This window comes from Pecten maximus, chromosome 14 (genome assembly GCF_902652985.1).
Source record: "Pecten maximus chromosome 14, xPecMax1.1, whole genome shotgun sequence".
NCBI lineage: Eukaryota > Metazoa > Mollusca > Bivalvia > Pectinida > Pectinidae > Pecten > Pecten maximus.
The window spans coordinates 19,991,308-20,008,109 of record NC_047028.1 but is presented as its reverse complement, the minus strand read 5'-3'; the positions used below and the strand labels follow the sequence as shown (position 1 = coordinate 20,008,109).

The 16,802-nt window shown below is 35.5% G+C and overlaps 1 protein-coding gene across 1 annotated transcript; it reads left to right on the top strand.

The window, feature by feature from the left end:
* The first annotated feature begins 5,986 nt into the window (after positions 1 to 5,986).
* Positions 5,987 to 16,535, top strand: LOC117342771 (deoxyribodipyrimidine photo-lyase-like). Its single transcript, XM_033905013.1, has 10 exons — positions 5,987 to 6,099; positions 7,146 to 7,437; positions 8,414 to 8,559; positions 9,185 to 9,367; positions 9,916 to 10,074; positions 10,989 to 11,187; positions 11,480 to 11,632; positions 12,075 to 12,196; positions 12,813 to 12,972; positions 13,374 to 16,535. Exons 2-10 carry the CDS (start codon positions 7,413 to 7,415, stop codon positions 13,520 to 13,522), a joined length of 1,296 nt encoding a protein of 431 aa, XP_033760904.1. The 5' UTR covers positions 5,987 to 6,099; positions 7,146 to 7,412; the 3' UTR covers positions 13,523 to 16,535.
* Positions 16,536 to 16,802: the final 267 nt, after the last annotated feature.

Genomic DNA, 16,802 nt, shown 5'->3' with positions numbered 1-16,802 from the left:
TCGGTGGTATTAAGCATTGAGGTAGAGGAAGATATTGTGTTTTAAACTGATTATGTTTGTATCATATGTTTGCTTCAGAGGAAATAATTTTGTCATTATTGTATTTTTCAGATATTCATTTACCTGTATTTAAATCTTAGCCAATATATTTCAAGTATTAAAACAGAGATCAGTATATTATTCTCCATAAAACCTTGTTATACTGCCACTTTTTTCAGTAAAACCTTATTATTTATATACAGATTGTACTACCAGTATTTGTCAGTAAAACCATATTATACATTGTACCTCCACTATTTGGTCTGGGGAGTTTTTGGCATTGAAAAAAGGATTTGGCAATACAAATGAAAATCAAGAGGAAATCTGAAAAATGATAAAGAAAATAATGTATGGGAAAACGCAAAAGCTGGATAGGTGTTGTAGGAATGCATTTTAAAGTGATTTCTGAGTTGACAATCTGTGTAAAATGATGTTGATAATCATGTACGGCTGTCTAGTTTAAAAAAAAATTGGATTTGAGCTTGTGCTACATTTTATAGAACTCAAACTAGAGTGTATGATATGGTACAGGATATTTTCTGTCTGGTTTGTAAAACTTTCTGCCATCAAAATTGTGTCGGAAGGAGATTCAAAAACTATTTTAATTCTGAAATGAATAAATTCTTATTGTATCACCAATGATTTGATCGATTTGAAAAGAAAATACACTGACTCAATCCTGGAATTCACAATCTTGAATGCACTATTGCTGTTTCTGTTCTGCCTCTTGTTTTGTTAAAAAGTAAAATTCATTTCACATAAAAATTGAATACTATTTGTTCTTATCATATGGAGGTGTACTGCTAATGATATACATGTACATAATTCGGGCATTAAACAGAAAGTTATAATTTTGAAAAAGAAAATAAATGGCTCTTGCGCCAAAGCTGCTATCCAAATGTGCATTTCTCAGTATGCAATGTGAAAAAAATGTTGTGATTTTATTGTATCACTTGAAAGAAAACTGATTTTGTTGTATCACTTGAAAGAATACAGTAGAGTGTTTATACTTTTTTTTCCTGTAGAAAAATATACCTGCAGTATGTGCATTCATTACGTAAAGGAAAGTTACTGTACATTTAAAAAGTATGTTTGATATATTCCATGCATCAAATGCATACATGTTTAACACCTGAAGTAAACCTAGTGTGGTGAGATATTTTAGATTTTAAAAACAGATTTTAATGATTTTTTTTTATTTAAAGAAAAATTTCAAATTAACTGCTTTCGTAGATTTTATATATTAAGTGTCTTTCGTAATTTTTTTTTGTAATTTTTTTATCAATTTCCTAAAATTTGAAATGATTAATGTATAAAAAGCATTACATCTGGTAGTATTAAAAGGGAATCAGTATGCTTTTCATCAACATAAATTAAAGAACATTCCTACTATAGACCAAATTTTAGCTATTAGATGAAAACATATGAGATTCATCACATATTGTGTATATGATGGCATCAAAATGATCAATGATATCCAATGTTTCATCTACTGTATACAAAGCACAAAACCTGATGTAAACTAAAAAATGAATGCAGACAATATTTAAGATACAACAGAATTTAGGCCAGATTTGGAAAATAAGGAATATTGACGTGAATGTTTTGTCCTATGAAAAATATAAATAATAAAGTTGATTAACAAATTTGAGAAAGAAAAATGTGTTTCTGAATAAAGATGATCTGGTTTTTTTTTAACAATTTATGTAAAAAAACAACAACAATTGTACGTCAAATATATTATCAGTATTTCATATATGTATCATATTCTGCAATAAGCCCATGGTTGGCGATAAGCCCACCCATATCTATTTTACTTTAAAATAGAAATGGGAATGAACGCTGTTTCATTGGTATGTAATGTTTGACAAAAGGGCTTATTGCATGATAAATATTATATGTTAGACGTTTGGATTGCTACATACTATTTTTGTGGTGATATCATACTATTTGCATTTATAGAACTTTAAATCTTTTTGAACTTTTCATCATTGAACTTTAATTACTTTTAATATGATACTTGCTATTCTGTGGCATGGCTGACTTTCTTTAACTTTACCTGCATTAAATGGAAATATTTTAATTAGAACTGTTTTAAGATAAAGATTAAATACCTTAATACGAAAATATTATTTGTTTAAAAAAAATGAGCTGGATCTCAAAGAGACAAGTCAAGTTACAACTGCAATGTTTGAAGAAAATTTGTTCTTGCCCCTTTTCAGGTAATAGATGTATTGGGAATTCATTTTATAATAATGTTCGTACATTTTAGCTTTGAACATTCCATCAAATAGAAATACAATTAACTTAACAAATTTTATCAAAACTGTTGTCAATCTACCATGATACTGGTGTCTCATGTCAACCACTTCCTCAATAGGCTCTGCTTGATTTGTACAGTGGCAAAGAATCCGGCTTGACTGGGCAGCCACTCATTGGCAAAATCAACAGGACTGGCATGCCCCTATCAAGTGACTGGCACATTCCATTAAAGACCGGCATACAACAAATCAAGCACAGCCCTGACCTAGATTGTTGATTGAAATAGAACTGTGTTCCCTTCTCTCCTTCATACCTAGTCATGTTGTCGTGTTTTATTGGACTTTGTAGGAGTATAATGTATCGGCTTGTCTGTATAGAAATACACTGATAGTGTGTAGTCGGGAGGTACATCTGAAGGCCACTCACAGGGATTGGTCTATCAGTCATACACTCACATTGCAATCAAGTCATTTTGAAAATGTATTCAGCACTTTTGGTTTTTTGTCAACATACAGATAAAATAAAAATGACATCTATATGTCGCATGTAGTACATTGGAACCATTTAAGGCAAAACAAAGCATATGATGTGGAAACTGTAAGTTTATACTTTGAAGATTTTAATTAACCAATCAATGCTGGCCAGATGTTAAATGGTACTTGACCAATCGTTGTGAAGTGTCCAGGGTTTCCTAGGTACTGACCAATTGTTGTGAAGTGTCCAGGGTTTCCTAGGCACTGACCAATCGTTGTAAAGTGTCCAGGATTCCTAGGTACTGACCAACTGTTGTGAAGTGTCCAGGGTTTCTAGGTTACTGACCAATCATTATGAAGTGCCCAAGTTTGCAAGGCACTGACCAATTGTTGCAAAGTATCCATGATTGCAAAGTACTGACCAATCGTTGTGAGTTATCCAGGGTTGCTAGACATTGGCCAATCATTGTTAAGTGCCCATGTTGCTAGGCTCTGACCAATCACCAACATTCACAGATTTTTCTGACCAATCACTGTGAAGTGCCCAGGGTTGGGTGTAGCATTGTCATCACCACCACATGCCTTATCCTGTGTGTATGTATGTAGTATGTTATATCACTGTTATAATCAAAAGTAGAGGCAATAAAGAAAATGTCAACTTACCTCTGTTCTGTTTCTTTTACTTTCTGTAGTTTCTAATCTAAGTCTAACACGTATAGTGATTTTACTAGGAATTCATTTAATTTAGTTAAGTGACAATATGGGCAAAGGGCATGTATGGCCTATCTAGAAAATTTATTAATAAAATAAAGATTGATATATTTGTTAATAGTAATTTAACAAGGAATTCATTTAATTTAGTTAAGTTACTGACAATATGGGCAAAGGGCTTGTATCGTCTATCTAGATATTTTAACAGGCCTTACAAAATCTTTTCATCAAAAGTAGAACATTTATATTAATTTTTGGAAATATTCCTTATTTGGGTCTTAATAAGCTGGATAAAAAGATCAAAATGGACTGAAATGAGAAGGGCCTTAAGCAAAAAAATAAAACCCCAGAAAGGCCAAATGATTGAGCTTATGGCATGGCACAGTGTCCGCCATACGTTGTCAACTTTTCCCTTCACTTCTTCTCAACAACCAAAAGGCTCGATGTCTACTGTTACTGTGCATGCAACATGCTGGGATGAAGAGTTATCAATTCCGTTCAAATGAATGATCTTTTACCGACTTTCAATGTAACGAGTCAAAATTGGTGTTTTCTTAATAACCAAGAGACCTAATATTGTTTCTTAGTATGCTGTAAGGGCTGCCAAACTCTGTTTGCGAGAGGATGATGAACGTTCGGTCAGTAATAATAGTAGGTTTGTAAAGAACTTCGAATCCCCCCTCCCCCTTTTTTTTTTTTTTTTTTTTAGTCCTGTGATTCTCGAAACGACCCTCATTATAATGTCGGCAATTGTTATGTTGTCTTCAGAGATGCTGCATCTCCTAAAAAGACAATACTACAGGTACCATACGTAAAACATTATTCCGCCTTCTAAACGTTTTAGTTTCTAATTTTATCTTTTGAATTTAAAGTGGATAGATATATTTTATTGCATCACGAACAAATTGTTCATTTTCAGTCCTCTTATTGCGATGATTTCCAAACCGTCATTATTTTTGTTTTAATGGCGTTTGGTTTCCCGTTGAATATGACATATGTTTTACGAGTACAACAGAATAACGATATTTTCACGAGAGAAAAATATCGAAATATTCTGTCATGCGAGTGAAAGATATGTTACATTCAACGGGAAACCATTCAATTTTTTTCTTTTTATTTCATTTTTTGTTCTAAAAAAAAGCAAAAACATGACGTCGACGTCATATTTGATGGTGCATTTTCAAATGACTGATCAGCGCAATTTAAGCGTTTTCTGCTGTTATCGGAGAATCTGCATGAAAAGCTAATGTCAAGTCAGTGGTCAAGAGCTAGTCTGAATATTTAAAAAATACAGCAAAACAACCCATTTATCTCTCTTCGCTTCGATTGGAATCAATGAAGCGCTTTGAATGGTAAAAAACGAAGAACATATTTTCACTGCAAAATCTATCAGTTTGATAACAATTTTATATTTCACTAGCAAAATGCAATAAAATGTTTTCTAAACCGCATGTGCTATTTTTATGCATTTTTTGGAGAAAATCGGTGTTGTATGCTGTCGGCAACGTAGCATCTTAAACTGCACATTGCTGGCGGGGAAAAAAGACCTAGACGGTCACAGATAATATCCGATCGAGATGAGTTCTCTTAACTGATACGCTGTACATGTATATATTATATTTAAAAGAGAAAGTCGTACATCTAAGGGAGCTGCACCATTACTAACGTTTTATCTAAGTTTACACGGGTCGTCAGAATAGTCATACATGTATCTCTCTTACAAAAGTATAATAGAATACTATTAGAAAATAAATCTCATTTGCATGTCTTGCCTATGCTTAGAAAACGGGAAAGTGAGGATATGAGCACCGGGGCTTGACGCAATCTTTCGACAAAAACAAAAATGACAAACAAAAAATTAACCCAATAATGATCAAAGGGTCAAATATCTGGTTTGTTTATTGCAAGCAGATTGAGGTTTTATCCGTTTTATTAAGATATGCTAATTTTATTAGATACAGATATCTCTATTTCTGGTATAAATGGTATGCATATATATCTTTAATTCAGATGGAGATATCTTTTGATTAAAATATAGATATCTATATGTATGTCAAAAGATATAGCGTTTTCTGTTTTAGAATATATATATCTGAATAATTGTATTTATGAAATAGCGATATCTGTTTTCAAAATAGTTATCTGTATTAATTGAATAACATGCGTCTGCTTATAGTAGGAGTAGTTTTTATTGTAAAAACAATCCGCGGGGACATGTAGTCATATAACTCTCTCCTACTTTTTGTCACCGTGATATCCGTAAGCAGGCGCCTGGACGCCAGTGGATGAAAAATTGTTCGACGGAAAAATAAAGATTGTCAGTGGTATTGTTTTGTAATTGTTGGCGAAAATGACTTAATTTGGGCGGATGTGAAATGGGTTTTTGTTTTTTGGAGACTGTCCAGATTTGGTAAGGAACGACAACTCTGTCTGGCTAGTGTTTGTTTGACCGGGCAGTACATATTAGTCCGGCTGTCCCGGGCTGTAGTTAACTTTACCATGTTGATGTTATGAAACTCCACGTGCAGTTTGGTGGGAAAACACACACGAAACACATCAACGGCATTTCTTGCATGCTGCTTGACATCCTTTTACGGTATTGAAGTTGAAGTTTGTGAGTCCAAATTCTTTCAACTTCATCATTGTTTCATAACTTATTTGCATGCACTGTTAAACATTAACGTTAAATGGGAATTATTTTTATAAAAAAAAAGGCGAACCAAAAATTTCTAAATTCTTCAATTCTCGTATATCATATGACACCACCATATAAAAAACTACCATGGGAATCTTATATGATGTTGGTATGATATATAGGCTAGTAACCCCTAGGATAAAACAATAGCCCATTGTGTATAAAAAGAGGCCCAATGGGCCTGTTTGTCTATTTTTGAAACAAACTATGTATTTAATATATATCCATTACTCATCTGGTAGACTACACACCTATCTCTAGAATATTGAAATTATAAATCAAATTGAGGCCTATGATTTTGGTCTTGAGGATATGTCTGATTCTAGCCCAAGTTTCAAAATAGGGGAGATAATCTAGTATTAGAATTTAGTTGAGCAATTTTGACAAGAAACTGGTCAACTCATCGGGTAATGTCCTGAAATATTTAATAGTATATTCCCCGAGGAGTTCTCGATGCCTCCCGAGGTAACTGAGTTAGGTTATAACTCGAACTCATACCACAGGGGCATGGTGAGACGAAACCTATAGCAATAGTCGATGACCGTTTTAACTACAATGTAACTGATTAAAATTTAAACTTCTGTGCCCCTGAAATTGACAGGCAATCATTACACTGTCATTGTACATCATGAAGAGGATAACTTTATTAACCTACCAAATAGTTTTCCGAATGCAAACAATTTATGTATTATTACATTTAATATAGCAGTATAAGTGATCATTATACAATAGAATGATAGTTATCCAAACCTGGTTTAAATAAATTAATTGCATTTAAAACAATATACAAAGATAGTTTCCTGATGAAGTCCAAAGTGTTGTTGTCCCGATCTAGTGGATGTCTATGTATATTGTAGAACCTTGGTTATATGTCCTCAAGTAATACAAGTGTAAACCACACTGCATAAGACTCAGCAGCCAATAGTATAATAGTAAAATTAATAAATAATTATTTCAATTTCCAGTGAAGCAATGGCTGAAAGTAAAGACCGTAAATCACTGAAACGAAGATTGACTCAGGGAATGAACCAGCTGACACTGGGAGAGCATCATCTAAATTAACAAAGACAAGCCCAACAAAACAAACTGGCAGGGATTTTAAAGAGCAGATAACAGGTCTCCGAAATGCATTATGCAGCTCTGTGGCTGACTTCAAGTTCCACAAGAAGAGAGTGCGTGTACTATCTGTGGCCCAAGACTTCCCAGATTCCTGTAATGGTGTTTTGTACTGGATGTCCAGGGACCAGCGGGTACAAGGTGAGAAAATAGATGTTGTCTACAAAGTAAAATCCTAACCAACATGAACCATTCGGGTCCAGTACCCAGGATATCATGAAACAAAAATAAGTCTGAAATTGTCTGAAGTTCTGATTTATCCAATCACAGATAACATCAGGAAAAGTAACATCATATCTGATTGGTCAAGCATGTAATTAAGTCTAAAATTGTTTCATGATCCCGTAGCCTGATCAATAATTCAAGATACACTTTAATTTGAATGCATGTTGGTATTCATTGAATGCTAGCACTTTATTTGTTTGCCTCTAGCTGCAAGGCTGTGTCATTTATATCATCTATATTTGTCGTAGCAAGATAGTTGAAAGTTTACAAATATGCCACCTTTCTTTCATAAGCATCTTATAATAATTACTTTTGCTAATGGGAAACTTTGGAAAACTCTTTCCTGGAAAGGGGGAGGGGGGGGGGGGGGGGGGAACTCTTTCCTGGAAAGGGGGGGGGGGGGGGGGGGGGTGTACACTCCAGCAAAATATTTGTTCTAACAACAGAACGAAGAAACTGTTTTCTGTATAAAAAATGCAGGGCGTTATGCTAGCATACCATCCCTCCCTTTTAAAGGCATTCAGAACACGATAACCTTGGTAACATGAAATTGGTGAAAAATGGTAAAAATTCTGATTACATGTACTTATAATTAAATCATCATCAGGCTCTCAGATAAAATGTTGGCTTACTATTGCACCAAAATACGATTTTTTAAATTCAATGACCCATGTCATGTTAAGATTTAATTTTAATCGACAAAATAAGGCAAGTACAATAGTCAATTAAATTTTGTACTATACACTATTTGTGGGAAGTCATAAGGAGCATTCATTTTTTAAGTAGTTCTATCTGGATATATCACAATAATAGAAAATAAAGTGTTTTTATCCTCTTTCCATGTTCATATTTTAAACAACAATATGACTTAAAACATTATTTCTGATTTCAGATAACTGGGCCATGTTGTATGCTCAACGTTTGGCTCTAAAACTGAAAGTTCCCCTGGTTGTGTGTTTCTGTCTGGTACCGAAGTTTCTCGAGGCCACCATCCGTCATTACGGCTTCATGTTGAAAGGACTTCAGGAAGTGGAACAGGTGTGTTTTAAACATTTTCACAGGAAATGACTTTATTAAATATGGGAATTAAATTGATTTCATATGTAATGAATTAGAAGAAAATTATACCCTGTGCAAGAAAATAAAATTAGATTTCTAGATAATGACCCAAGACACCTTGGTGCTTTACAACTGTGCTACAGAACCACTCACATTGCTGTGTGGGTGCAGGGTAGGTTTTGGAGAGGTATTTAAACCAGGAATTGTTTATACTTTTGTTATATAAAGATACTAATGTGCGTCAATATTTCAGTAAATTGCTTTGAATTTCTTTGGTTTGATGGTGTGTCTATTATATATTTGGTTTGATGGTGTTTCTATTATATATTTGGTTTGATGGTGTTTCTATTATATATTTGGTTTGATGGTGTGTCTATTATATATTTGGTTTGATGGTGTTTCTATTATATATTTAGTTTGATGGTGTTTATATTTTATGTCGGAAAGGTACCTAAAATGTGTTATTTTTCTCTCTTTGATATCTAATAAGTTTGTAAACTTAGTGCTTGCAAATGTATACCAATCATCTTATTTAATTGTTCGATTTCAATACTTATTATGATTTACAAAATATTTATGCATGTACCTGTTTTTCCTTTTGTAGGAATGTCGTTCCTTGAACATCAACTTTCACTTACTGCAGGGTTATGCAAAGGATGTTTTACCCGGATTTGTGGAAGACAATGACTTTGGAGGTGTGGTGACTGACTTCTCTCCCTTAAGGGTGCCTGTAGGGTGGGTCAATGATGTCAAAGAAAGACTTCCTAAGAAGGTGCCGTTTTGCCAGGTAAGAATAAAGTCCAAAATTGTTACATAAACTTCTATAAGAATTATAAAGACTCTACTCTGTCAGTCATGGCTTACACAAATTAGGATACAAATTTGAAAAAGGAGTTTCTGAATAACACAAAACCTTGTTTATAAAGTGATTTAATGTGTTAGATGTTTATTTCAAAACTGAAATAGTCTAATTGTCAGTCTTGCAGAAGTCAAACTTTGGTCATATCATGCATGCATAGTGGCTAGATCAGACATATTATCTCACTGTGCAATGACCATGGGAAAGTTTTCAAGCTGACATCAAGATCTCATATGGAAACATCCTATTTCCTTCTGCCGTTTCAAATCAGACATATAAAGTATGGTTCTGTTGTCCCCACCATGGTTCTCATTAGCTCACCTGGTTCAAAGAATTTCCAAAGGACCAAGGTGAGCATATGCTATACCGTGGCGTCCGGGGTCACTCAACAATTGCCTTCTTCATAACCGCTGATCAGAATTTGACTGGTAGTATCATTATGAGAGAGTTTATATACAGTTAGTGTTATTTAACAGGTAGATGCTCACAACATAGTTCCTTGCTGGGAAGCTTCACCTAAGCTGGAATATGGTGCCAGAACCATTAGAAACAAGATCCACAACCAACTGTCTGGGTTCCTCACAGAATTCCCACCTGTGTGTGAACACCCACACAAATCAAAGATTAGTCCTCAGGTACATACTAAACAGTTTGTCCAGAGTCATGATGCTACTCGCTCAACAACTTTTTGGAAACATGATATATGTGATCTGTCATACAAAGGGCCATTGACAAAGTACATGAAGCATACTATGGTGTTTCGAAGGAGCTAAGGAGTGAAAACACAATGAAGAAGGAGTGAAAATATGATGGCGAAGGAGCGAAAACACGATGGCTCCTTCACTCCTTCGCCAACCTGTTTTCGCTCCTTCACCATCATGTTTTTGCTCCTTCGCGTTTAGAGCGAAGGAACAATATCGGAAATTTAGCCCTAACAGAACACCATAGCATACAGATGTTATCATTTTCAGCTAAAAAGTATGATTTCAGACTTCCCTTGTTTGTCTGTTGTATTGTTTACCTTTAAATTTTGTATTGCAAACAATCTAAAAGTGTTATTTCAGGTTTTTAAGTCCGAGTTGATCTCCATCTAGCTATGTCCCTTAAGAATCAAACAATGAAAGTATGATGATGTTGGACTGCTATATATAGGTTCATGTAATCATTCTTGTTACAGGGCTTTTTATCACTGGTTTTGGAAAGGGCTTTTTTGTCCAATTTTGGGAAGGAAATTGGTTAATTGTAAAAGATTTTTTCAGGAGTAAACTGCAATTTTTAGGAATTTTGCTTAAATATGAAATAATTTCAATTGGGAATGGGGCCCATTAACGGCCCCAAAAAGTCCCCAGAATAAGCCATGTGTTAGCCCCTGAAAAATCTGATATGGGCCAACAAGTTAGTCAGCCCATATCAGATATTTAAAAGGCTTATAAAATATCACTGTGCAATCAACTGTTCGATGATGATAAAATATCAGAAACCTTCAGATTTATCCATGATATTTTAATATCTAAGATGTATTAATACTGGATACCATCTGATATAACAGAGTGTTGACTGGGAGAGTGTGCGGGGTTCCCTGGAGGTAGACCAATCAGTACCAGAGGTCTCCTGGGCCACACCAGGAGCCAATGGAGGCTTAGCCATGCTCGAGTCTTTCTGCAATGACCGTCTCCGCTATTTCTCCTCTGACAGGAACAACCCAAATAAAAATGCTCTCAGCAATCTGTCACCATGGATACACTTTGGTAGGTCATTCAACGCACTTGCATGAGTATCTGTATGTTTTCATCTTAAGCTTGAAATAGATCAAAATCCTGTTTTTTTCTCTCCCCTGCTAGTTACTATTGAATACCATATGATTAGTGTAAATGCTGTAAAGAAAGAGTATGTTTTATATCTGATGAAGCAACTAGGAAAGTTTTTCTGGCTTCAAATTACTTCCCTTGATGATACATTTATTTGTTTTGATGATGTGCATTCATATCTATTTTGTTAAGTTTCTGAGATTTCAGGTATCTGTTCCACTGTTTGTTACAGGACAAATCTCTGTTCAGCGATGTATTCTGACAGTACGCAAATATCGCAGTAAGTCGAGTGAAGGAGTCAATGCCTTCATTGAGGAAGCTGTCATCAGACGGGAGTTATCTGATAATTTCTGCTATTACAATAAAAACTATGATTCTGTTGAAGGTATGTATTTCTTATTTGTAATGTTTGCAAGTAATGTGGTATTTAATTTTGGCCAACAATTTTGATACCTCTATGTGTAATAATGTTTCATGTAAATCTCTTGAGTGATTAAGTAATAGTTCTATTACAATCCTGGTTTCAAACTTTAAACCATCTGACCCATTCTAAATCCAAATCATAGAGAAGTTTAACATGTTATGTACTGCTGCCTACACCGTTATAAAGGGCAACTTCGCTATCCAAGGGTTTTCAATATAATAATCTTCTTTTCAGATGAAAAGGACAGTATTGTATCAAACACCCTTGGCTAGCGAAGTTGTGTATATGATAAAAATAGCAATATGTGTTGTAGAGACTGATTTATGCAGTTATTATAGGATTTCACAGTAAAATTTTAAAATTCCAACTCCTCTCTTTAATATACTGGCTATTTTTGCTGTAGGTGCCTATGACTGGGCAAAGCAGACATTGAAGATCCATGCCTCAGACAAAAGAGAATTTCTCTATACCAGGGATCAACTGGCTGCGGGCAAAACACACGATGATCTGTGGAATGCAGCTCAGGTAAAATTCATCACTGTATTTGTCTGACAACAAGCCAATGTCTGCCATTGTAGTCCAGAAAACTGCTAACAAAGGTTCTTCAATAAGCCTGTCTCTTTCTTTGGGTCAAAGTTCATGTGATGGATGCCTGGGTTTATATAAGGTTATAATTATACAGGTATACGGCTGTTGACAATGAATTTTGCTATTTGATGATCAAAAATTGAAGTATTTATGACTTTACAAATGTCTGTCTCCGGTGTTAAATGAAGAATGCTGGTAGATTATGTCCCCTTTTACCTGGAAAAATAGTTATGTTTTATATTGTAGTCGAACTTTAGGTCCGACTTCCAGGTGATTTTGTATTTGTTCTGCTACTAACACATACTTATTATATATGCCCTAGATTCAATTATGATGAAGTTGTCGCTTATTAGGTTAAGTAACCTAATTCCTTGAAAATAAAGACTAATAATTCCTGGAAACTAAAGACTAATACATGTATACAAATTATGTAAATTCGTACAAACAAACTGGTACAATTTACAGTGCCAGCTGGTTACTGCTCTGTAATTTAGATAAGGATATGGGGAAATTTGCCCCTGTATCAATTACATTACTTGTTCCCCATTAACAGATACAGATGGTGAAAGAGGGAAAAATGCATGGCTTCCTGAGGATGTACTGGGCCAAGAAAATATTGGAATGGACAGAAAGTCCAGAGGTTGCCTTGGAAACCGCCATCTATCTTAACGATAGATTCTCATTGGATGGCCGGGATCCAAATGGCTATGTTGGTAGGTTATAAAGATGGCTAATAGCACTCAAGGAGGAAAGGCTATGATGTTTGTTTATTGAATGACCTTGACTCACATTTCTGATCATATGGGATTAAATGTAGTAAAGTTTTTAAAAAAATTTGAAAAGATAAAATGTCAAGGGTTCCATATAACATATTCAAAGAAGAAGTAAAAGTGTACACTCCGCTTAACCAATAAGTTGATTTACTTGCCGTGTTAATAACAGGATCATAACATTTGAAGATGTGTACATCATTGTTATGCTGTACATCATATTCTGGTGGTAATTACGAGTTTTTAATGTGATCACACATTTTATCAATAAGATTATCTCTCAATCAGTTTTTCATACGAAATGATCCTTATCCGAAATTAAATAATGTTTGCTTTTCTTGTAGGTTGTATGTGGTCAATCTGCGGCATTCACGACCAGGGATGGAAAGAGAGGGAGATATTTGGCAAAATACGTTACATGAATTATGCCGGGTGCAAGAGAAAGTTTGACGTACCAGCATTTGTCATCAAAAACATGGCCAAGAAAAAGTAGCGTCATTTGTTCCAACATGAAGCATTACAACATTCTGCTTAGAATGGATGTCAATATGTATACATTTATTACAATGCCAATGCCGAAATACAATCACTGAATTATCAAGGACATAAATGATGCCATGGGCCATGGCCAAAAAATTTGTTACATTACCTACATTCAATCACTGAATTGGTGCTCCACAAAGTTATCATCCAGACTCACCTCTAACAGGGCTTTTTGACTCCTATCCTGGAATGCTTAAAGGTGGCGAGTCAGAAGAGATTTGCCAAATCACTGCCCGTCTTTGGATGGCTTCAGCATGGCCAGCTGTATGATTTCTCTGCCGTCTTTGAGAGTCGGTCAACAGCTGCTTTCCTATCTCTAGCCTTGATCCCTTCTGAGGAGAATATACCAGCACCCTATCTCCACAAGGAAGGCCCAATCCTGCATTCCTCTGTCAGTCTCTCATACTTTGAAATCTTCCTGTGATCCTCCTCCGTGGGCACGGTCACCATGACCATTTTCTTTCCCTGCTGTGACCAGATGAGAATATCGGGGGTGTAGATTTTGATGATGTATTGAAAACCCAGTTATCTGTCCAACTCTGACCTGATTTCCCAGTCCTGTGCTCCATCAGGGATTTCAATCTGGTAAGATGTAGCCCCCTCTCTGGATGTACAATGTTGTCACATAGGTGATTTCTTTTCTTCATTCTTCCTTTAGCAATGTGTCAGCAGACTCCCTCATGCCTTTGTCATATCTCCATCTGTATCATCCCTGAGTGAGAGTGATATTACCACTTCTGTCAATAGCCATCTGATGAGGTTTGTTGGTGATGGCAACAGGCCATACCATGAACTCAAAAGGAACTGTATTCAAAAGGTCCTTGTTACCAGATGTCAAACCACGTTTGTCGTCTATCGTGGTATACCTGCTATTTCCACCATTTTTGTTTCCTGATTTTTCCTCAATTTTCTAATGTCACCTTTGACCATGTTCCTCTTCCCAGCTTTGTAAATTGTCTCTCATCATTGTACCTCTGCCATCCCCAAATCCGTCACCATATAATGATATGCATGCAATAATTAGAGGACTAGGTATGGTAGCACTTAAGTATGACTCCTAATTCACCTGGACTAAAATGGACTTTGAATGGTGCCTTATCTTGTCACCAATATCCTTCAAATGTATCTAGTGTAGATAAGGCGGTATATAATTCAACTGGTCAGATCTGAATGGAAATGGTGTGTGGTCAAAACATTTTTGCACATCTGTGACCAGGTAGCTTAACATATTTCGCTAATTTTGTATGCTTTATTGGCAATTTGTCTGAATACGGGAACATTTTGAAGACTTTTCAGTCTCCTCCGGCTCTACAATGGACGCCCAGGAGAAAAGTTCAAAGACATTTTACAGTCTCATTCAGCTGTACAATGGACTTTTTTGAGAACATTTCTAAAATGTTTTATAGACTCCACCTGCTCTACAATGAACGTCCTGGTAAACATTCCAAAGACATTTGTCTCTTCCAGCTCTACAATGGACGTCAACGAGGTTTCAAAGACATTTTACAGTTTACTCCAGCTCTACAAAGGACGTCAAGGAGAAGGTTTCAAAGACATGTTACAGTCTTCTCCAGCTCTACAAAGGACGTCAAGGAGAAGGTTTCAAAGACATTTTACAGTTTCCTCCAGCTCTACAATGGACGTCAAGGAGAAGGTTTCAAAGACATTTTACAGTTTCCTTCAGCTCTACAATGGACGTCAAGGAGACGGTTTCAAAGACATTTTACAGTCTTCCAGCTCTACAATGGACGTCAAGGAGAAGGTTTCAAAGACATTTTACAGTCTTCCAGCTCTACAAAGGACGTCAAGGAGAAGGTATCAAAGACATTTTACAGTCTTCTCCAGCTCTACAATGGACGTCAAGGAGAAGGTTTCAAAGACATGTTACAGTCTTCTCCAGCTCTACAATGGACGTCAAGGAGAAGGTTTCAAAGACATTTTACTGTTTCCTCCAGCTCTACAATGGACGTCAAGGAGAAGGTTTCGAAGACATTTTACAGTCTTCCAGCTCTACAAAGGACGTCAAGGAGAAGGTTTCAAAGACATTTTATAGTTTCCTCCAGCTCTACAATGGACGTCAAGGAGAAAGTTTCAAAGGCATTTTACAGTTTCCTCCAGCTCTACAATGGACGTCAACGAGAAGGTTTCAAAGACATTTTACAGTCTTTTCCAGCTCTACAATGGACGTCAAGGAGAAGGTTTCAAAGACATTTTACAGTCTCCTCCAGCTTTACAATGGACGTCAAGGAGAAGGTTTCAAAGACATTTTACAGTTTCCTCCAGCTCTACAATGGACGTCAAGGAGAAGGTTTCAAAGACATTTTACAGTTTCCTCCAGCTCTACAGTGAATGTTCATTCATAGTACTTAGTAATACATTCTTCCGTTTAACTATTGAACTATATTGGAAATTTGAATCTCAAGTAATGTGCATTTACAAACTTTATGAGATGGATATATATATACATATTTCAGGCCATCAACTACCTCAATGACAAATGTGTTATGTCACAATTTATTTCTAATGGTGCTGATTTGAACTGTTTATCGAATGTTGAATGTAAGAGATGATATTTGTGGTGGTATGCAATATATGTTAAAAGTGAGTTCATATAGTCCGTTATACTTAGTATTATATTTTGATAGAAAATAAATTGTGTATGCAAACCAGTGCATTATTGAGTGATTTGGAATGTTGCTTAAATGTGAGAAGATCGAGATTTGTTTTTTAAGAATTCTGGAAAATTTTGCACTTGACTGGTTGATATGCCATAATGTTTTGGATTTGTTTTCGTAAATCTAGATGTTCTTCAAACGTACTCCGGGTATGTGTGGTGGTATAAACAGGAAGGTGATCGAGTAGATAGTCGTAGTGACTTGCAATCACTATAGAAATTATCCATGAATATTTCATATAGTGTGTTTATAGTAGCAATAGCAGAATAAAATATCATGACTGATGGATTTATTGTTTTCATGCAGTCTTCCCTTATTAGCTTATGCAATGGCGTAGCGGCCGTCTTCTGTCAACTATTTGTCATGAATCACTTAGCAGAATTCAACAAAAGTCTATAAAACGATTTGGTTTGACGCATGTATTTTGTATAAACGATATATCTGGCCCCCATGGGCCCAATTAGGGAAAATATAGCAAATCTTTGGAAAAAAACCTGCGTCTTTTGAAGTGTTTACTGCCATATCCACGTGAGCGATACAAGCCCTCCGGACCTA

Coding starts and splice junctions, on each gene's coding strand:
- LOC117342771 (XM_033905013.1), top strand. CDS start 7,413: ATGTCCAGGGACCAGCGGGTACAAG. Junction 11,188..11,479: donor GTCACCATGGATACACTTTG/GTAGGTCATTCA, acceptor TGTTTGTTACAG/GACAAATCTCTGTTCAGCGA. Junction 12,197..12,812: donor ATCTGTGGAATGCAGCTCAG/GTAAAATTCATC, acceptor CCCCATTAACAG/ATACAGATGGTGAAAGAGGG.